This window comes from Saccostrea echinata, unplaced genomic scaffold (genome assembly GCF_033153115.1).
Source record: "Saccostrea echinata isolate AGI-Se365-2 ecotype Australia unplaced genomic scaffold, CSIRO_AGI_Sech_v1 ptg000056l, whole genome shotgun sequence".
NCBI lineage: Eukaryota > Metazoa > Mollusca > Bivalvia > Ostreida > Ostreidae > Saccostrea > Saccostrea echinata.
Window position 1 is genome coordinate 5,007,868 of NW_026889805.1, and position 24,120 is coordinate 5,031,987.

The 24,120-nt window shown below is 32.2% G+C and overlaps 1 protein-coding gene across 1 annotated transcript; it reads right to left on the minus strand.

Moving 5' to 3' along the window:
• Positions 1-14,511: 14,511 nt before the first annotated feature.
• Positions 14,512-17,421, minus strand: LOC133173221 (transcription factor ovo-like homolog lin-48). The gene is made up of 5 exons (XM_061308196.1): positions 17,205-17,421; positions 15,888-16,300; positions 15,626-15,734; positions 15,328-15,501; positions 14,512-15,178 (listed from the first exon to the last, which is right to left on the minus strand). The coding sequence occupies exons 1-5, from the start codon at positions 17,317-17,319 to the stop codon at positions 14,871-14,873; spliced, it is 1,119 nt and encodes a 372-aa protein (XP_061164180.1). The 5' UTR covers positions 17,320-17,421; the 3' UTR covers positions 14,512-14,870.
• Positions 17,422-24,120: the final 6,699 nt, after the last annotated feature.

Here is a 24,120-nt window from a genome sequence, read left to right on the forward strand (position 1 = left end):
ATAGTGCTTCGAAAATACCACTCGATTGCTTATCAAAGATTTTTATGAGCAGGATGCATGTGGTGTGGTTGTTTGTTTGCTTTACGTCCTTTCTCGATTTTTCTCTCATATCACGACGCCGCTAGTTGCTAATGAAAGGCTGCCATATTTGTACCAGTACTTGTAAACGGCAGTGAGGCATCTTTTTCGTACCAGCATCTACTGTAACATGGGACTTCAGTTTATGTGGTTTCATCATACTACTTTTGCCACTCTAGAACGAAAGCTTTAACCACGTCGACCAAGATACATGTGATACAAGTGTATATAATCTTAAAATTGATGAAAAATTCGTAAACAACTTAGGAATTTTATACTGTATCAATGGGAGGTTGTCTAAAACAAATACTCATTTTAAAAAATGCTTACGAATTGTTTGATTAGAAACTATTATTCTGTTCTGCGAGGAATCTGTAGAAGGGAGCAAACAAGGACCCCTTCAGCTACTTCTCTTCCAACTGCACGAAGAAGAACAATATTGGATTGACCTTTGTAGTGACATCATTATTGCATCATTTGCATACAATAGCCCCTATGAGAACCAATCATATATATTCTAAAGAGCCTTTAGGACGAAAGATGGTACATAATTGGATATCATTGGTTATAGATAATTTTGGGATAAATATTCTCAAATCAGTGCATAACACTTAATAGGCGATTTCTAAAGAAGGAAAAGGTCTAACACCAAATAGGTCAAACTGAATGTTGATGACGTGTGAATGGATTATTTAACAGATAATATCATAATGATCCAAGTCTTCTGTCGCCTGAAAAAGAAAGCCTTTTTCCAAAAAGGGAGCCCTGTAGCACAGGTTACATAAACTGAAGTCATTATATAGATATAAAATATGGCGGACTGGTTGATAACTGTCGGCATCACGGGTGTGATTCTTCACAATTCTATTTAGTCTTCGTCATTACGGATTGTCTTCTATCTTTATGTTAATGAGTTTTTGCTACAGATAAAACATGTTCATGTTAAATTTGGCGGTGAACGGTTAGCTGCCTGTCTCTATTGATGTTATCAGACTTCTAAAACCAAACATTGGAATCATATCAACGGATTTTTCCTTGTAGTCAGCTTCATTTTTATATTTATTTTATTGTTTAAATTTTATGTCGTTACTCAATCGTTTAGAAAATTAAACAAAATTGCTGTAATTTATTATATGAATAAGATTTTTTGCTAATTTTATTTTAATAAGGTCACAGTCTACGGATCTGAGAGCAAAATGCAGCGGTTTCATTCACTCAAATAGGCTTTTGTAAGTAATTGCGCAACTTTTGATCAATTTTTGAATGAAAACCTATTTGAATGCAATAAAATAGATTCACATAGGAACATCAAAGTTTCCTTTTGTAATTACATCAAAATTAACTGATTTAACCTTACATCCCTAGATATAGAATGGTGACGAATACAGGCCCATTTTTTATTTTGTCAAACTTGATACAGTTTTATGAAGAAAGAGATATCTTTTTTCCCGTTTAAACTCATTCTTTGAGAGTGAAATATCAAGTACCGAGGGAAAAGAAGAATACGATATTTTGGAATGTTCAGTATTAAGCTTTCAGTTTATCGTTATAATGATGGTTTTGCTTTCAAACGGAAAACATTTTAAAGTACAAAGTGTACTGTTTCCCTGTTGGTTCATATTCATGAGTAAGATGGTAACCGTTGTTTGTTGGCAGGTGTCCGTTCAGAAATGTCACATTCTGAATTGTTTATTGCCTTTATTAATGATACATATATACTCACTGTGCTATAACAAAATAAAGTATATGTCCAAAAAAAAAAAAAGGGAAAAATGAAAAAAAAAGTGTAAAACTTGAAAAGTTGGACTACTGACATTCAATTTAATTCTTCGATGAGTTCGATGAGAAATTGATCTTGAGCAGGAAATAGATATTTTATCAAGGTGACACCTGTTTTGAATTTACAAATCCTCACACCTTATTGTTAGGATAGAATTAAACTATAATATAAAAAAAAATCAACACTGTATAATTACTTTACTTTTTATATCTAATAACATGTAATTCTGAGAAGGGTTTCCGAGGAATATCATCTTCATAACATTATTTTGCTTGATTTCTACATAAGTGTATATAGAACATTTAACGAAAGGTTCATTGGACTCTGATAAAAGAAGTTCTTTTTCTATAACAGTTAAAAGAACCGCATATATTATTAGAAAATAAATATTTCGTAGTAGAAAATGAGTAGAAGTTTTCATCATTATTCTGATCTACGACTGGATCAGCATATACTCCTATGATGTATCTATATGTCAAATTTGAGTTGAATTTGTGCAACTATTACCGAGATAATGAACGGAATGACAGAATGACGGAACAGAGTAACACTATATGCCCCCGGCGATTTTATGGCGGGGTCATAAAAATCCGGCAAATTTCATGTATGGGAGGATGTATACTATATAAAAAAATCACCCCGGTAAGTTTAACTAATATATGATATTTACTTGTAGGGGAAAAGTTTACAACACATAATCATCATCCGGGGAAGGTTTGCTTCGGGAAGTTTTACTTTACGACATCAGTGTGTGGTGTGTATAGAAACTAGTAAACACTCCAGGGAATGTTTGCTATAGCATTTGAGGATTTAAGGTTTGCTTTTCGACACTTGTGTCGTAGTTAACCTTCGACAAAGCTACCTTCCTCTAGAATAAAATAAACCTTTACTCTTGAATAATACTTTATAGGAAACCTCCCTAGACGTAAAATTTACTCTATAGTCAATATTCTCCAGGGGGTGATTCTCTACATAGTAAACATTCCCCCATAACAAAACAAAAAATCCTCGGATTTTTAATAAATAGAGGATAATTATTTGCAATTCAGAACTCAGTTAACTGATGATTTTAGTTCAATTAGTAAAATATTAAATGATTAGGAATTTTGATGCTCTCTGATTGGTTGAGACCCTCTTTTCTGAGGTGTACCTCGGAGTGAGTTCACCTCGAAATGAAATTCCAAATTTATTCAGGTTTTCCCTCTTGACCAACCATAGATTTGCTTACAATTTTCATCATCCAATGAAGTTGTACCTTTTAAAGCATGTGTTGTTGTAAACGGTAACAATGCAGACGCTAGTTTTGAAGAGTCTAATATAACACAGTTTTTTTTCCACCTTTATTAAACAGAAATATGATTAAGATATGTTATGTCACAACACAATACATTATGAGTGTTTATATTTGATGAAGATAATAGATCTGTAGTGTGAAAAATGTTTAAAAAAATCCTGATTATTCAATGAAAATGTGATTGACTTTTGAATTTGGTCTACTCATGACCAAATGGATCTGGTCAGGTATTGGTTAACCTCGGCCTTCGGTTTTGCCCAACCAATACATGACCGAGTCCGTAAAGTCACGAGTAGGCCTCATCAAAAGTCAATAATTGTATATTGCCTATATTGCCATTGTAAGTACACATTCTTTAATTGGTACAGCTAATTTTATAGTTCAATAACTTTTCAAATTAATTTTTTTAAACAAGAGATGCATTATATTTCGTATTACATTTACTAGTATACAATTTATATTGTACAGATATGATTACAAACTCACAATTCCTCAAAATGTAATAATTTGTAGCCTGATGAAATGACACTCATTTAAAAAAAAATTATTTCATGTGTTAAAATCCTTCCAGTACAATCAAAACCGTTTACATTTTCTTTGCAGAAAAAATACTTTATATATAGTAAACCTCACCGCATGAGGGAAGGCTTAATACGTAGTTATAGTAATTTACAGAAATCGTAAAGTATAGCAATAGTAATATATAGTAATAGTTATATATAGTAATCGTTAAATATAGCAATAGGAGTATATATTAATATTAAAAGAAAAGTAATAGTAATATATATTAATAGTAATATATAGCAAAAGTAATATATGGTAATAGTAATATATAGTAATAGTGATATATAGTAATAGTAATATATAGCAAAAGTAATATATAGTAATAGTAATATATAGCAATAGTACTATATAGTAAATATAATGGGGATGATTTACTGAGGGGAAATGTTTACTGTATCTAATGACATCGGTACGTATTTAAATAGCTGAAGGAATTAATCTAGATATCGATTATGTTTACTGATAAAATATGTTAATTATCTTTAAATTTTTGAAGGACTAAGTCTTAGCAGAAAATTTCTAAAAGTATCATGGAGTCATGGAAAGGACTCATTTGATTTTAAATGCTTGACCGAATTTTAAAGCATTTGGAAAAGGAATAACTGTTCAAGTAATTTGCATATACTATATTCATTTTTGTTTTAAAATTCTTGGACAAGTAAATTCTACAACATGTCAAGAAATGTCTTACTTTTTATTTTAACTTCATTTTTTTGTAAAAATATCCATTACCTTCATAAATATGTCTTATAAGTATATAAAACATACCATGCACTGAAAAAAAAAATTAAAAGTGACTTGACAAAACACTCCAGGATAGATCGTGGAGGTACAACATAAAGGGTCAGGAATAAATGTGGGTTGAAAATGAAAAATCATGATCATTATTATGCGATTTTATTAATTCCGTTATAAGAAATTCATTCACTATCCGAATATCTTGTCATAAACTTTCACACGTGTTATGTTCATAAACCAACTTGAAGCTTTGTTATTTTGAATTTTAATGATGTTTTGTCATTTACGAACAGAAACTGGATTTTAAACTATGGGAAATTTTGCGTAAATTATGTAAAACTATGCAGTTCCTAAGACGAGAGAGTGTAGATATTGACTTGGTCAGAGGGTAGTCTTGTCATCTACATACCACATAGTTTTGGAAACAAATGATAAATGAGTATATTATGAAATTTCACAGAGCTTAATTTTGAGCTGTAAATTCAGATGGCTTGTGATAATGACATATTCTGATGGTAATCTCGACCGATATTGCATACTGAAATAAGATACACCAAACACTTTTGAAATCTCATTTATCTCATTTGTATACAAAACCACAATCCATGGCTTCGATGTTTGATTTTTTTATGAATAGGGTAGGTAAAAAGTAGTGAAACACAAGTCCCACTTCCGCTGGCTTTGAATGAGTTCATAGGAGTGAGACCTGATAGATAACAGTCATATAACGGTATAGGATATAGCTGGGAGTGAAGGCCTATATAACGGTATAAGAGGTTGCTCTTGTAGCTTTTTATTAAGAGTATACGACTGAAAATGGGATGCAGCGATTTCATCTTCATCATGTAATTTGAAAACAAAGTTTCAAATGTTCTTCATAATATCCCATTAATTAGTTGCACTATATAGTTTCATAGCGTAGGACCTCATCTTTTACCTATGAAATATGGAGATAACGAACAATAATCAAGCTCAAAGTCCATTAAAACAATACAAATCAGGAGCAGAGCAAACACGGATCTCCAAAAACAACAGAGGTGGGATCAGGTGCCATGGAAGAGTGAGCATCCTATGCCTACCGGTCACACCAGCCGTGTGCTCCTTGTCATGATCGGGAAATAACGAAAAAAATCCATCGACAATTCAGTGTAAATAATGGTATAACAATGAGTATGAAAAATTAACGTCAGTCAGCATATGACTTAATGATAAATTGTATTTGCTGACAAGGTCATTGTATCGACCATAGAACTTACGAAATGATGACTGTAAACGAGACTGTTGATATTCTTGTTTCATCAACATGTTTGTCAGTAACTTAAAAATTATTCCATATCGAATCAACTGAGAGATATACGCCCCAAATGCAGGTGATAAGGGTATATTGCTGCATAAGTAAGGGAAGTTGACGATTGAAAAATTAAAGTCATCACGTTTATCATAAAGCTTTGTTGTTAGATTACCATTTAGATTAACGTCTTTTTCTAGTAAAATATCCAAATATGAAACAAATGTGTCAGACTCTGTGGTATCTTTTATTTCAAGCTCACTGGGCTATATCGTGTCGATATGTCATATGAGTGGAAATAACTTGTTAATTGATAATACGTCGTTGATGTATCTAATGTCAAATTGAAGGCCACGGCAAGAAATTTATTTTCTTCTGTATAAGATTTTGAATAAATTCTGCTTCATATGAATACCAAAAATAGGTCTGCTAATAACGGTGTGCAATTGGTACCCATGGGAATATAAGCTAGTGATATTTCAAAACATGTATTAATGAATTCATGCTGGGGCATTACAAGTCGCCCGCGTGGCGCAGCTAGTGGGTCACGGAGTGAGGAGTTGATCCTTACATAGCGGATTCGAATCCGCTACGGGACTTGGATACCTCTCCTTCGGATGAGACCGTACAAATGGAGGTTCCCTGTCCCAGTAGGTGCTGATACGAAAAAATATACTTCACCGCTCAATGGCAATGAGTGCCGAGTACAGGTCTAAATTTGACCTTTTACCAGCAATTGGTGACATCGCAATATAAATGAAAAATTCTCAAAGGGACGTAAAGCAAACAAACAATATACAAATCAATCAATATGAAGGAAGGCTAATTCTGTCAAATAATTATGGAAATAAGAAGAAACACAGCAACAATAAAAAAAACAATAATTTAAAAAAAAAATACAAAGAATCATAGTAGGATGATATAAAATTTAAACACAAAAATATGTAAAATGTACTACTGGTATATGGATCCCACTCCTGTACTTTCAATCACTCCCTTTCCTTACAAAATCGTTGTTACATGTCTGGTACATGAACATCAGCTCACAACTTTACATCTTAACCATAACATTTTACTATGAATTCTATGGTGGCATATTTCTGCCCCCTGCATGCAAGATAAATTATGTTAACATGCAAGAAAAGTATGTCAACATGCAAGATAAATATGTCAACATGCACGATAATATGTTGACATGCAAGTTACCAATCTTTTTTGAAAATCTAATTTTAATGTTGGTCAAATTACTCACTTACGTACATGTATGGTGGCATATTTCTGCCCCCTACGTGCAAGATAAATTATGTTAATATGCAAGAAAAGTATGTCAACATGCAAGATAATTATGTCAACATGCAAAATAATTATGTTGACATTCAAGTTACCAATCTTTTTTGAGAATCTAATTTTAATGTTGGTAAAATTACTTTCTAACGCAAGTATACGACATCATACAAGCAAGCTGCAACAGAATTATGATGACATGGGACTTATTTATGTTAACATGCAACATAATTATGTAGACATGCGACTTATTTATGTCAACATGCAAGATGTCAACATGCAAGACAATTATGTAGACATGCAACTTATTTATGTCAACATGCGACTTATTTATGTCAACATGCGACTTATTTATGCCAACATGCGAGCTACATTTTAACATGCAAGTTATTTATGTCAACATGCAAGATAATAAGTTGCATGTTAACATACATGTCTCGCATGTTGACATAATTAACTAACATGTTAACATAATTATCTTGCATGTTGACATAAATAATTTGCATGCCTACATAATTATATTGCATGTTGACATAAATAAGTTGCATATCTACATAATTATCTAGCATGTTAACATAAATAAGTCGCATGTCAACATAATCCTGTTGTATCTTGTTTATATGATGTCATATAGTGGCGTTAGTAAGTAAGTTCACCAATATTAAAATTAGATTTTCTAAAGAGATTGGTAACTTGCATGTCAACATAATTATTTTGCATGCTGACATAAGTAAGTCGCATGTCTACATAATTATGTTGCATGTTAACATAATTTATCTTGCATGTAGAGGGCAGAAATATGCCACCATACTTACGCCAGTATACGACATCATACAAGCAAGCTGCTACAGAATTATGTTGACATGCGACTTATGTATGTAATTGTGTTAACACATGCAAGATATTTATGTTAACTTACATACGAATTATTTATGTTAACATGCAACATAATTATGTAGACATGCGACTTATGTATGTCAACATGCAAGATAATTATGTTAACATGCGACTTATTTATGTCAACATGCAACTTATTTATGTCAACATGCAACTTATTTATGACATGCGAGTTACAGTGTTTATTTTAACATGCAAGGTATTTATGTCAACATGCAAGATAATAAGTTGCATGTTAACATACATATCTCGCATGTTGACATAATTAACTCGCATGTTAATATAATCATCTTGCATGGTGACATAAATAAGTTGCATGTCTGCATATTTATCTAGCATGTTAACATAAATAAGTCGCATGTCAACATAATCCTGTTGTATCTTGCTTGTATGATGTCTTATAATGACGTTAGTAAGTAAGTTTACCAAAATTAAAATTAGATTCTCTAAAGAAATTGGTAACTTGCATGTCAACACATTCATTTTGCATGTTGACATAAATAAATTGCATGTCTACATAATTAAGTTGCATGTTAACATAATTTATCTTGCATGTAGGGGGCAGAAATATGCCACCATAGAATTCAAATGAAAAAGTGTGTTTTGTATATTTATTCAGAGGTCAATAACCTAAGAGATGTTAAGCAAGTCTTATGACATGAATGAAACAAATACATGCCAATAACCTCGTGGAGTTGATGTTCGAGTAAACTTCTATTTTCCTTTAACAAAAATCTGTTAAAAGCTGCTCCAATTAATAATCCAAATATGTGTTTCTATCTCAGCTATTATACATGAATATATTTTTTTAAAATGGCTGTGCCCCCCAAACTGAAATTGCTTCCTACGGGCCTTGTATCTGAACATATATCAGTGTTACTCTATACTTGATGTGATTGTAATTAACTGTGTAGCACTACATGTGTATGATAAAACATAAGCACACACACAATTCTCTTTTTTTTTTCTGAAGTCAACAAAAATATATGCATAGATTTTTATTCTAAATTGGTCTAGATTAAATATTTCAAGAAAAAAAAAATGTTTAAAATGAAATCCTTGTAATATATATTGAAGAAATCTAACAAAGGTGAAGGGGGTGAGGGGCTTCATGACAGACATAGCTCCTTTCTGAAGCAACTCTGTGTTCTCTTTTTAGTGTAACAAGGAAGTATTTCATTGCTTTAAAAAGTATAAGATTTTGTTTAAACTAAAGCATTGTTCAAAAAAATTAAAAAGGAAAGAAAAGCTACAACTCTATGGTGCATTTAATAATTTTTTTCCTAATTACGAGTAACGGTATCTATTTGTGAGTGTGGGTCCTGGGTAGTTGAGGACCTTTGAGAATCTCTAAGTAAACAGCAATATATTTATTTCCCGGTATTTGTACTCATAAATATAGCTCTTAAAATAAATGTTCTCCATACTTTAAAAGTGTTCATTGGTTCATTTAAATTAACTAATGGATTTTAAATTCTAGATACTTCATTTTCTATGATTGCAGAATGACAATTGCTAACATCTATTTTGAAAGTTAAACCATCAGATTTAATGAGATTTTACAAAAACATACGAAATTTTCTTTTTTATATATTTTATTTTTAAAATGAAAAAGAACGGGTAAATCTGATATCACACGTACTCTGTCAACACCATTTAAAACCGTTGATTTTGGCCGTCATGGTGACTGATTTCGCCGATTACACTTTTTCTTATTTTTGTATTTCTTTTTTCTGTACCTTAAGGTCTTTGTAAAATATTTACTGCACTGATTATGTTCAGATACATGTCAGGTGTATTCTATTTGACAAGTCTCAATACGACTATAAATGTCTTTATTACAATAGCCTGCTACAGGGCTTTAGAACGGCCTTGTTCTCTCTGTTTATCTTTAAAACAGTTACACAATACAACGTGGACAATAAGGGGCGGGTACTGGAAGATCCCACGCCGACAAGATGGATACAATTATCAAAACTTTAATTTTCTTCACAACTTCAAACTGTTATGCTTGCAGTGGCGCAACTATCGGACTAGAATGGATTACTTGGTCTGTTGGCTGTGATAATAAAAGAACCGTTGGGTAACTGGGGTCTTCACCGCGCTGAAACATTTAAGAAATTTAATGTAATTTTACCAGATTTAAATTTGAAGACCACATGGGTCTGGTGAACTTTATTACTGTAATTTTCTCATTAAATAACTTTCTAAATGCAAATTTCGTGTCGTTCACATGTTGAGGGGTTAAGCTTTCCACTTAAATCCACTGCCGTTCGACGTGCCTGATTAATTAACATTCTCGCTGAAGATGACAAACTTTTGTTGGAATAAAGCCTTTAAATGGTAAATCACAAAAAAAATGATGACCTTTTTGCTTTTATTTGCTTATATTCGTATTACAATTTTTGTTGTTGTAATTATGCATTTACAAAAGAAAAAAGTGTTGTTACAGACTCAAAAGAATTTCATCTACCTAAAAAAATTAAGTTTATAAAAATATATGAAATTCACAGTAAAATTCTTTATAATCGTGTCCTTAAGGAACTTTAGCTTTTTTGTATAACATTATCACAGACTTCCACAATACAGTCATATGTCGCAGAAGGGTGGGAAACAGTTACTTATACCGGGTATTATTAGTTATTACAAAGGCATGCAATGACAAATATCACCATTTTTTGTCGCTGTGTTATAATCAGTTCCGTTTTATTATAATAACAAAACAAAAAAGCCTTTCCCACGACATTTAATTAGAGGAGAGTCACTGGCATCATATTATATACATATTTATAACAATACAACACGTTCAAAGAAACAAAGGAGGAAGCTGCCTCTGAAAGACTAACGATGAAACTCGAACCGGGAACGTTATTTAAGTACGAGATAAGTAAGAAAACAAACTTAGTGTCTCCTCACCTCTATTGAAATTCAAAAAACTCGTCCTGAAGACGCTCTTATAGAAGACAGTATATGTGCATGAGAAGCGAGAAAGATATCCTATACCCCCTAACATGTAATAGCCGTTATGGTAACGGGGTGATTGAAGAAAGTTGACGCTTTATTGTAGGAACCGTGGGAACCTAATGTACAAAATGGAAATAACTATGCACTTAAAATGAAGTGTCCTTTAACTGTAGGTAAGCGAAGAAAAACAACAAACATACCCTTTGTGCCAGGATTATTTTCAAGTGGAGGGACAGTTGATACAAATTTATATTTCTTTTTTCACATTCTTCATACAAAAAGAGAACAATCCCATTTGACAACTTTTAGTTCGTAACCGTTTCTTTTTTAGTCCGTAAACTTATTAAATTACTAAAATGCCCTAAACATGACCAATTCGTATATAAACAATAGTTCCTGAAAATAATAGTTACAATTTAGTATGACAGCCTTTGAAAAACCTTCTTTACATTTGTCCCAAATCATATATGAACTCTGAAAAGTTATTACAAGTGTCAGCCCGGGTGTCACTGTGGCACATAAAAGAAATCTCAACTGCTCAAAGGCCATAAGCGCCGAGTATCATGGAAACTGAGCAAGTCAAATTGTTACATTTATCATTTTACAACTGCAGGAGGAATATTTGGTGAAAATGTTTAATGTTCTAACCATACCTGTTTTATTGCATGTAAACTGGATCTTTTACTGAGTTTTGATTTATTTTTGCTACTTGATTTTGATATTTAATATCATTAGTCAAATCCATCTCCTTGTTACCTTCTTGCATATCTAATTCAGTTCTGTAATTGTAATTAGCTAGATAGTTAATCAATTTTCACAATAATAATTAATGTGAAGTAGAATTCAGTTGCACGATTTTGACGCACACTTGCTGTGGCTTTAAATCATCGCTTTTTTTCTCTGGACTTTAATGATTATCCGGTGCTTTTGTACTGTTAATACCAATGTTAGCTATGAACACACAACTAGAAGCATAAAGAATAAACAACTATGTTGTTTACTATTAGATGCCGTATACAATGCATAAAGATGTAAACATTTACAAATTAATGTTCTCAATCTCTCACCAGATGCTTCACTTTAACCTGGCTGCGTTAAAAATTGCGGAGGCTACAAAGCGATGTAGAGCTACGATCTTGAACGATATGCTAGCCTAGCATAAAGATCTGATGCCAAATCCCAGATGACTTCCTAATTACTACTTTGCATCATACTAGAGACTCACAATAGTGGGGTTGTTTTCTCCATTTTAGCAAATTAAATGTACATATGAAAATATATTTCTGCTTGAGTTAGGCTCACTTTGTTTAAAAAAATGGTTATTGCTGAGATATTTTTATCCAAAATATACAAACTAGCTGCTAGGTGACAGCCGCTACGATCTTGGACGCAGCTCTATTATCTTTAGAAATTATATATTATTATAGTGTTTATTTTCAAAATGAAGGAAGGTATAAGGTTCATATAAGAAAAGTATCTTTATGTTCATCTTAGAAATGAAATTTAAAGTAAAACTTTACCACTAACCCATTTTACAAGATTCCTGTAATTTAGACGATTGGAGCTTGTGAAGTGCGCCCTCTGGTGTAAATAAGCTTCCGTAGCTTGCCCTTTGGTGATACATTGAAATGATCTTAAGTAAGCCGAAGAAATGCCAATCACAATCATATAGTTATTTATTCATAAATCACGGACAAACAGACGAACACATAATAATCTAAATACATTTGAAGGAACATTAATTGTTGAACTTGCGTGCCAAATTTGAATATTTTACACGGTTCAAAAGATAAAGCCAATTACTAGTATTAAGGTTTTCGAAGACAAAAAGACTGACCTAGGGGCACAGGGCAAAAATATATTCCCCTGGTCTTCGAATTTCTGGGGCATAAAACAATCACCTAAATTACATTACTTATATGTAACTGAAAACAACAAAAAATCTTTTTGTTACACTTTTAATGTAGGAAACACCAGAGGTGGGATCAGGTGCCTAGGAGGAGTAAGCATTCCCTGTCGACGGGTCACACTCGCCTTGAGCCCTATATATTGATCATGTAGACGGAGTACTCCGTAATAAAATTTAGAATAAAAGTAATGACCTTACAAATAGTATGAAACATGTCAGACAAAATGCAATCCAGCACTAATTTGTATTTACAACGAACGGAGAATTTGCGTACAAAGGCTTGTTGAAATCCTTGTAACATCAAGTTATTTGTCAGTAGCTTGCCTCGATTTAAAAATTGATCATATTCAGAGGATGAGTTGGCATATCGAATCAGCTGGGAGAGTTTAACACCATATATGCAGGAGATGTTGGAATAAATGAGGGAAGTTGAAGATGGAAAAGCTGAAATCATTCTGTTTGTAATACAACTTAGTTATTGGCCATTATCGTCTGTGGTCAGTAAACTTCCAAATATGAAACAGATGTGGCAGACTATGTAGTGTCTTTTGTTTCGAGTTCGAGTCGGCATATGAATGAAAGTAACTATTGTTAATTGATAAAACGTTATCGATATACCTAAATGTCGAGTTGAAGGCCACAGCAAGAGTTTTCTTTTTCTCATGTAGAATCGGAATGATTTTTAATAAAGTAATTTTATAGATGAGCAATCACAAGATTTGAAAATTTAAGAGTCCCATTTTTATTGAGGAAGCTGTTGTCTATGATATCAAAAAGCCTGCGCTTTAGTTTTTCATGAGGATGGTTGTATAAGATGTAGAGAAGTCTTATGGTTTGATGCTATTGATATTGGAAAAGTTTTGAGTTTTTAAACTCTTAAAATTCAAATCTTTAAATTTTAAATTAAGTTCTTTGGAGTTTTTGGAATCTGCATCTGATTTACACCACTTCTTGAATATGTTGTAGCACAATACGTCTGAAGTTTCTCCTTCACAGCAATTAATACTTGGGTGAGGAAATGATAATCATTGATCGATTTTAATAGTGAAATTAAAATGCAGTAAAACGGAATTTAACAATCAACGGGAAAAAAGAGGTGATTCTTTGTGCACATCAAGTATTGGTCTATTGTGAGAGCAATGATAAAGCAGGTCCTCCGATCTTATCTTGGGAACAGACAACAAACATTAAAGATAATGAGTTCAAAAATCGCAATATGACTCAATCAATTATAATCAATTAAAGAAAAAAACGTAAACTTTCATTGCAATTTAGCTGCATTTTATGACTAAAAATTCTACCTGTATTTTATAGGATTTTAAAAAAGAGATAATTTATGGTTACGCTTTCGAGCAATCAAACAAAACAATCCCCACGCAGTAAACATTAAATTACGAGGTGTAGTCATATTTCTCAGTTATTTTAAATATGCAGGATACATTTATAACATATCCTGAACTTTTTAGTATGATTTAACTCCTTAGCAATGTACCCGTGTTATTATAAATATTTATCATAAGAAACACGGTATGAATGACTATCAACCTTAATTAAAAAAATCAAGGTATATTTGCAAGTTTTTTTTAACTATATCTACTGCTGTTAACATATTTTTTCGTAAAAAAAGGATAGACGACATGCGATTCTTTTCAAACAAATTATATAATTTATATTCATGAAGAAAAACCTTAGAAATTCAAAGAGAAAAAGAGCTCTTTATGATTTATTATTACATATCACAAGGGAAAAAAAATCTACATATTATTTCATTGTATTTCATCAAATACTTTTTATTCAAAATATATGGTTAGGTAGTAAATGCATAAATATAATCACAGATGATACTGACAGGTGATAATGTATATTGCATGTGAGTGGCCCGCCTCTAATATTGCACCATGTCCAAAAATAGTATTACATGTATATTCATGTATAACCCCCATAGCACTTGTATGTACAAAATATGTAAAAATATAATCATGTAAAAAACAAAACAAAATATTCTTTATATTAACCAAATATCTGTTTTTGGTATATTATGCATTTGCTAACACTTCATTATACAATGCAGACATCACCTTTTGTTAACTGAAAGGTCTATGATTTCTTCGGAACTATTGCCCATTTCAGAAAATTTGAACTGTCTTTTATCGTAGAACTTCAGAAGAACGGGGTTCTGCGGGTGAAAGTGTTTTAAGTGCACGAAGTGTTGTCCTGGGTCTGAAGTCGTGTGTCCACAGTCCTCACATACGTAAAGCTTGTTCCGGCGTTCTTTGTAAGCATAAGAAAACTCAAATCCATGAACCTTACGCCCATGTGACTCTAAGGAACAGCGCTGAGTAAACGCCTTACCACAAGTACTGCACTTGTATGGACGCACTCCTGGTCAGAAAACAGAGATAAGACAGGTAAGATAGATAGTTTTTGATTTCAAATACATGATACAGATTATATGTATCAGGATATAACAATACGGATTTTTGATACGGATGCACGTATTTTGATTACATGAAACCTTTAAGAAAGCTTACCTGTATGTGTTCTTGTATGACGTTTGAGATCGAATGTGTCGTTAAATCCTTTTCCACATATGGTACAGAGATATCTTTTGATTTCACTGTGGCATTTCAGATGACGATTGAGCAACCTTTGCAATGGGAAGGACTTGTTACAGATATTACAAGTGAAATTCTGACCGTCAATAGCTGTAACAGTGAGAATAACTAAGTCAAACAAGGGGAAAAGATATGCTGGTTCACCAGATGATCTATCAAAAAACTAAATTTAACCTTGAAAGTATTCAATATAAATAACATTTGATTGACTTACAGGTTTTATCATGAAAATTAGGTATTTTCTGGTCTTGAGCATGAGCTATGATAGGGTTTTTCATTCCAAAGCCACCATTTATAAGTTCTACCCCATGCACCACTGAATGCTGAAATATCAATCAGAAACACACATTCGATTGATCTTATATGATTAAAATGCTTATATATAATTCAAAATGGTTTTGAAATCGGAAAAGTAGTTTTAATGAAGTATATTTTTTCAAGCAATTAAGAATATCATTTAAGAGCAATTTTCTAACCTTGAGCATTGAAACGGTGGGATTTAGAAAGTTATTAACGCCGTCTAATTGATCTCTACGTTGAGGTTCCGTCGGTGAATTTGCTGAATTAGAGCTTGCACGATTTGGAAAGCCTGAGTTAATTATATGAGTCGGGCTCGGAATGAGCGGAGGAGCGGCAGGAGACGTTGGTGAACATAGTTCCTGGTAGCGGAAGGAATGATAGGGTAGAGGTGATAAGATGTTATTAAATCCAAACTTTTCACTTCCTGGAGAATGTAACATTAAATTGTACATTTTATGTTCAAATGGAAGAGGAAGAAATAACGGCGTTTTTCGAATATCCCTGTCTTTGTTTTTGGCCTCGTCATATTCTCTTTTTTCTAAATTTTTAGTACCGTCTACTTTCTCAGTATCCTTCAAGTAAGAATAATCTGCAAAGAGAAAAAAGTACGATTGTCACGAGAACCAAAACATCAATGATAAAGAGTCACCTGAAATGTATACTACTTTAAGTTTGAAAACATGACAAAAATAAGATTGAAAAGTGCACTTTACAGATTGAAATAACCAGGCTAAATTCGAAGAATTTTAATAGACGAAGGTAAGTATCCTATCTTGAAAATATATAAGCTTATATTTAATAAAGCCATATTTTGCTTATCAAAATATTTAATGCGGTAACATTTGTGCGTTCATTCAGAACAAATTGATAAATTTCATGATCTTTCTTCACAACCCTCCCACTATTCTAAAGAAAAATAATCTGCATAGTTTGCTCAATACTTGTAATTTAAATTCCTGTCCAATACACTACACGGATATAACGGCCCAGGGCCCGGGGCTATTTACTCTGATTTCTCTATCACCTCATCCCATTGAAACAGAAATTGTGACACGCTGTTTATACAGGGGAGATGTCTCGTGGTTTGAACGGGTAACAGTGAGAAAAAGTGTTTCTTTGTAATATACAAAAAGGGCTTTCATTACTATCCTATGAGATTAACTTCCAGGGCATCTTGAAATTTTATCCAACGTGTCTTTTTTGTTTGTTCAAACTTTTTTCGTACCCCCTGATGTTTTTGAACTAGACACAGTAAGAATAATTAAAACGCATCACTTGAGGGAAATTTTTAAGGAGATAAGGACCGGATATTGTATGTTATAAAATAAAACACGAGCAACTTTCCTAAGTTTGAAATAACAAAATAAATCAATAATAAATAAATTTAAAGAAAATAAAAAAAACCCATAAAGATTACGTCAAAAGATCTGTACATTTCATATAAAGTATAAATAGTTGAAGTGATTCTGTGTTGTCTTAAGAAACTTTCCTACCTTCGCTGTCCAAGAGTCTCTGGCCGGACGGAATCTTCTGATCCAGCTGTGCTTCGTGGACATCCTGGGTAGTCTTTGGTCTATGCTGACCACGCACTAGAAATGATTTTGGCATGGCCAAGTTAAAAATTCCACAAAAAGCACAAAAATTAGTAAATTTCTTGTGAAAATATATCAAGTTTTGAGACAATATGCAATATAAACTTTAAAGATGATATATGGAAAGTGAGAGGGTACCTGTCAAGTTTTATATAGTGTCTACCCTCGGTCCGCCTCCTCAGGTGATGGACGGGTACCCACATAACTGTACATCAGTAATCGCCACGGGATGGTGATCATCGAAACGTGTCCGACTCAACCACCTGTGACGAGTTAAGGTACACCTGTGTTTCTTAAAGGTAACAGTGCCCTACCTGTGTATTTGACAACAATACATAAAAAAAGAACAGGATTTTAGTGAATTCAAATTTGTGAAAATACTCCACCCCAATTGAAAATTCGAAAAGAATCTAACAGTATTTTGGTATTTAAACAATTATTTAAATAACAAGCCCATGGAATCAGAATTTTATTACTTAATTAATTCAAGTGATTACAAACTTGAATAGCTTTCTCATATAGAAGTATACTGGCAATAAAATATTTTTTTTAATACTTTTGATATTTACAAGTATTTTACCATGAAGTATTTTAATAATGATATAATGGAATATTATATGGTAAATATGGTAAGCAGCTTTGATATACGTAAAACTGAAAAAGTCACCAAAAAATACATGTATATGAAAAGCCTCTGTGGCGTGGATGACTTTACTTTGTGATTTATTGAATGCTATTCTTTGAAAGTTGAAAACTAAGGATTTTAAAATCCTTTATATAAGAAAGGGATGTTCGTATGTGAAAATATGACACAACTTTTAACATGAAATTTTATTTATATTAAAGAAAAACAATGACAAATGATTAGGGGAACAATAATAGTACGAGACTTGGTTTGAGCTCTGTATAGAACTTCTGACTTACACAGTAACTAAGATGTATTATTTATCTTAGCTCTGTGTAGAACTTCTGACTTACACAGCAACTAAGATGTATTATATATCTTAGCTCTGTGTAGAACTTCTGATTTATACAGTAACTAAAATGTATTATATATCTTAGCTCTGTGTAGAACTTCTGACTTATACAGTATCTAAGATGTATCATTTATCTTAGCTCTGTGTAGAACTTCTGACTTATACAGTAACTAAGATGTATTATATATCTTAGCTCTGTGTAGAACTTCTGACTTACACAGTAACTAAGATGTATTATATATCTTAGCTCTGTGTAGAACTTCTGACTTATACAGTAACTAAGATGTATTATATATCTTAGCTCTGTTTACAACTTCTGACTTATACAGTAACTAAGATGTATTATATATCTTAGCTCTGTGTAGAACTTCTGATTTATACAGTAACTAAGATGTATTATATATCTTAGCTCTGTTTACAACTTCTGACTTATACAGTAACTAAGATGTATTATATATCTTAGCTCTGTGTAGAACTTCTGACTTATACAGTAACTAAGATGTATTATATATCTTAGCTCTGTGTAGAACTTCTGATTTATACAGTAACTAAGATGTATTATATATCTTAGCTCTGTTTACAACTTCTGACTTATACAGTAACTAAGATGTATTATATATCTTAGCTCTGTGTAGAACTTCTGACTTATACAGTAACTAAAATGTATTATATATCTTAGCTCTGTGTAGAACTTCTGACTTATACAGTATCTAAGATGTATTATATATCTTAGCTCTGTGTAGAACTTCTGACTTATACAGTAACTAAGATGTATTATATATCTTAGCTCTGTGTAGAACTTCTGACTTATACAGTAACTAAGATGTATTATATATCTTAGCTCTGTGTAGAACTTCTGACTTATACAGTAACTAAGATGTATTATATATATCTTAGCTCTGTGTAGAACTTCTGACTTATACAGTATCTAAGATGTATTATATATCTTAGCTCTGTTTACAACTTCTGGCTTATACAGTAACTAAGATGTATTATATATCTTAGCTCTGTGTAGAACTTCTGACTTATACAGTAACTAAGATGTATTATTTATCTTAGCTCTGTGTAGAACTTCTGACTTATACAGTAACTAAGATGTATTATATATCTTAGCTCTGTTTACAACTTCTGACTTATACAGTAACTAAGATGTATTATATATCTTAGCTCTGTGTAGAACTTCTGACTTATACAGTAACTAAGATGTATTATTTATCTTAGCTCTGTATAGAACTTCTGACTTATACAGTAACTAAGATGTATTATTTATCTTAGCTCTGTGTAGAACTTCTGACTTACACAGTAACTAAGATGTATTATATATCTTAGCTCTGTGTAGAACTTCTGATTTATACAGTAACTAAGATGTATTATTTATCTTAGCTCTGTGTAGAACTTCTGACTTATACAGTAACTAAGATGTATTATTTATCTTAGCTCTGTGTAGAACTTCTGACTTATACAGTAACTAAAATGTATTATATATCTTAGCTCTGTGTAGAACTTCTGACTTATACAGTAACTAAGATGTATTATATATCTTAGCTCTGTGTAGAACTTCTGACTTATACAGTAACTAAGATGTATTATATATCTTAGCTCTGTGTAGAACTTCTGACTTATACAGTAACTAAGATGTATTATATATCTTAGCTCTGTGTAGAACTTCTGACTTATACAGTAACTAAGATGTATTATATATCTTAGCTCTGTGTAGAACTTCTGACTTATACAGTAACTAAGATGTATTATATATCTTAGCTCTGTTTACAACTTCTGACTTATACAGTAACTAAGATGTATTATATATCTTAGCTCTGTGTAGAACTTCTGACTTATACAGTAACTAAGATGTATTATATATCTTAGCTCTGTTTAGAACTTCTGACTTACACAGTAAGTAAGATGTATTATACACATGTATATCTTTTTACTCTGTGAAGTGTAATGTATCGTCTGATACACTAAATCGTCCAATAAGGTGTAATGTAGAATAGTCCAATAACGTTCTGCTTCCACAGAAATTCGATGCAGCCTTTGTTTAACCAAAAAAAAAAAAAAAAGAAACTGTTGAATGTCGTAAGCTTTAGAAAAAGATTCTGATCATAAACGAATTATTCATACGGCAGTAAAATGCTCATATTGTTTGTTAGTTTGGTTTTTATACAAATAAATTCCCTTCCTTTTCAAAGTGACACATTATGCATTTTTATTTACCTTTTGGTGTTTTTTTAAACCATATGACTATATTATTTGAGAATTATGAAGGACTACATCATAACAATTGAACAGAATATATCACAACCTTCAGCTACAAATGTAGTCGAATTTATTTTTTCTCATTTTTTCCAGAAAACAACATTTTTGGGTCCATTTATCTTTCCCCCTTTCTTATCTGACAGAAGATTGTCACTTGTCAGTTGCTCAGTATCTCGGATGAGCTGCGCAATCTGACTCTATCCATTCATTACTTTATCCTTCCTACTATGGTTGTCCGACACCCAAGGGTCAGATGGCATATAACAGTAAACAATAACCCTAGACCCGCTAACCTCTCACCCTGCATCATATCCTCCTATTGTCTAACACGATTCGTCTTTTATTCTCTTGACACGGGGTAATTTTAACAACGTATTGTAAGGAGTCCGCTCAATCTGCTTTGTCAAGATAAATTGTTTTGATAACACTTATTTTACTCTTCTTTTTTTTTTATCATTTATCCCACTGCTTTCTTTTGAGTGGTAGAATGCAGTTCTCCACCTTTTTCTCAATAGACTTGGTAACGGGATACACATGGTCATTATTATTCGTTTTTAATATTTGTATATTATTCAGGAAAAAGAATCCACTGATGTATACTTCCTTACAGAAAAAAATTAATTAAGAGTAGGCATTTTTTTTTTTTCATTTTGTCTATCCAATTTCAATGATTTTTTTTATATTCTATCTATCCTGAAGGTTGTTTGATAGAGAAACGAGAGAAGGGGTTCACAAAAGTACCTGCCCCCACTGTCAGATTACTAAGGATATGTACCAGGCCCGTAGCAACAGTTTCAAAAGTGGAGGGGGCAACCTCTCAAAAAGTCTGACAAGCAGAAAAAAACCTAATATGTCCAAATTCTGCAATTTGCAAGCGCTCGACCATACAGCAACAAAAAGTGTGTGTTGGGGGCAACTATCGCATCTAAATGAAAATTTACTAAAGCGGAAAACTATACTCAGGACCCGCGTTCTACGGGCCTGCTAACATTACGTTATTACGTATGTCAATAACAATAGCTAGTTCATTAAGAAGAGTAGTTTTACTCTTGTTCTTGATTCATTTTCTTTAATTAAACAAACGTTTATATAGATCGAACTACACAAAACTTCAATCAGTTTATATTTACAGTTGTTCCTTAGTTTTGTTAAAAAAATCAACAGCAGCAAAAATTGAAAATGATAATATAAAATAAATAATTCTAAATAACAAATATGCAATCATCTTTGTACAATTTATGTTAGAGATTTAAATACTTATCTGATTCTAAAAGGGTTGAATGAAAATGCTAACCTGAATCACGGGTTACTAAAATTATCTGTCAATCGCAATTTCTCACACATATATAATTAAAGAATCTAATTTGTCACTTTTAAAAAAGCATCTGATGGTGTGTCAAGATCGATCGTGAAGTTCAGAAAGATGTCATTCGGAGACGTTGTTTGTGAGAATTGTGTAATAATTGAAATACATAGATAACGACTTTCTTCCCTCTCACCAAACAATCAATGTGCTAAGCTGTATCAATTGAGGAGTTAATCTTCTTGTTTAAGTTCTATTACCAAAACGTTATTGCGGGTAAATACGATAGGGGAGAGGACTGTGCCGCACCGTCAACCATTGTCTCCAGACAATAGACGATCATTTGACTAGTATGTCAAATTACAGGTAACACATTCCATTTTTCATTCGAATTGACATCCATAATTAGTTTTGGTTGTTCAGAATGAAAATCTGTACAAAGTTATATCAGTAACAGGCGGGAAACTGGAGGGGCTGTTTTGTTTGTATGGGCGTGGTGAACACTTTTTGGGGTTGTTAAACGACCCTCTTTTCTGAAAACAAGTATCTTTTTCTTTACAATAGCAACGCTTTAGACAAGAAAGAATTTAGAAAGCTTTATATTTAAAAATCCTTCTCCTGCAGAGACCTATGGACATGTCTAAAATTACTAAGTTCAAGAAGAATCTCTGTTACTAAAGCATTATAGCATACGATTCTACAACTATGAAGTGAAATTTAGTTAAATAGGTACATGTATTTAAGTTAAATAGATATTTTTTTTCAAAGTATGTTTAAAACAGATATCGTAAATTAATATCTTTCATTATCTTAAAATGTAAGACTGCAATTGTAGTCCACAGCATGTGTAACCAAGAGGCATATGCACGGTCACGTGACTTATGTTTTGACATTGTAATCAAGGTTCATCTAGAGATAAGACTATCAAATCTCACACCTTTGTGTAATTACATCTTAAACAGAAATCTTTTTAAAAGCGTTAAAAAATAACAAGATGTAATTTTTGTAAGTGATACGTAGATTTTAATACAGTTGCGTGATGGGTTTGGATGCACGTGGTCTAGTTTTTGAAAATAAAAACCGTTATCATTGTGCGGAAAGCGGTCATCTCGCAGTCTGTGGTTTTGAATTATCACCCTTTAGAAGCCAGAAATTCTTTCTTAAACCTTTCAGTTTTATCAGGTTGCTTTACTTGTTGTTTTACAAGAAAGAACAAAACGGTAACACGCAACGGTAACTTTTGGGGATCTTTTTCTTTTTGTTTCTTTTCTTTCAGTTTTCAAAACTTGTCATGAATTACTTAAATTGAATGCGTTAACTATTGCGCTTTTTAAAATGTTTTCCTTTTATAGAATTATCATATCTTTTTGTTTCTTTTTTGTTGCTTTATTTTTTATGTATCTTATGGATATTTATCTCAACTTAAAAAAAAAAAAATAAATGCACGTCATGGCGCACAAGATATCGGTAGACTGGTGTAGCCCTCATATCTGTTTGTAGCTTCCCTGTTACTTGCATAAGTACAGCTGGATATTATCCGTTTTTCTTACTTTTCTATAAAATTTGGAATTTGCCTTAAAAATTCAATATAATAAATGTTTTAAATTTTATGCACGGGCGATAGCGTATTAAGAGATGCGGAGTAAGGGCTTGATTCTCACTGCACGTGCACTGAACGTGAAGACTGGTCCTACCTGTGAGACATTCGGATAAATAGAGGTCCTCTGTCGCAGTAGATTCTGAAACGAAAAAGATCACTCACTGCTCAATGGTCACACATGTAAGTGCCGAGTGCAGGTCTAATTGCAGCTTTCAAATGTCCCATCAAATTGGTGGCATCTAAACATGATTAAAAATTAAATTCTCCAACGGACGTACATGTATTTATTTTTAGCAAACAACAAACCAACCACTATGTAAATTACCTCAAAGACTCTCCATGAATTTATTCAATTAAGTTTCCTTTTTTACAAAAATGTCGTTGAAATTGTTCTTAGGTTATTCGAAGATTTTCACAAACAAAGCACCATTTTATGATAGTCAAAAGAATTTTGATGTGCCATTCATTTCGATTTATTATTGCGAGAGGAAGATATAAACAAATAAGTACATGTTTTTTAAAATATATTTTATTGACAAATGCATGTAGTCAATAGGATCGGAAACAAAGTTCTTTCAACTTACGAGTTCCTCTCCTAACATAAAACACAGATTTATCATGCATAATAATTTCAAAAACACAAATCAATTATTAATAAACAGCTATTCAAGTTGTTTT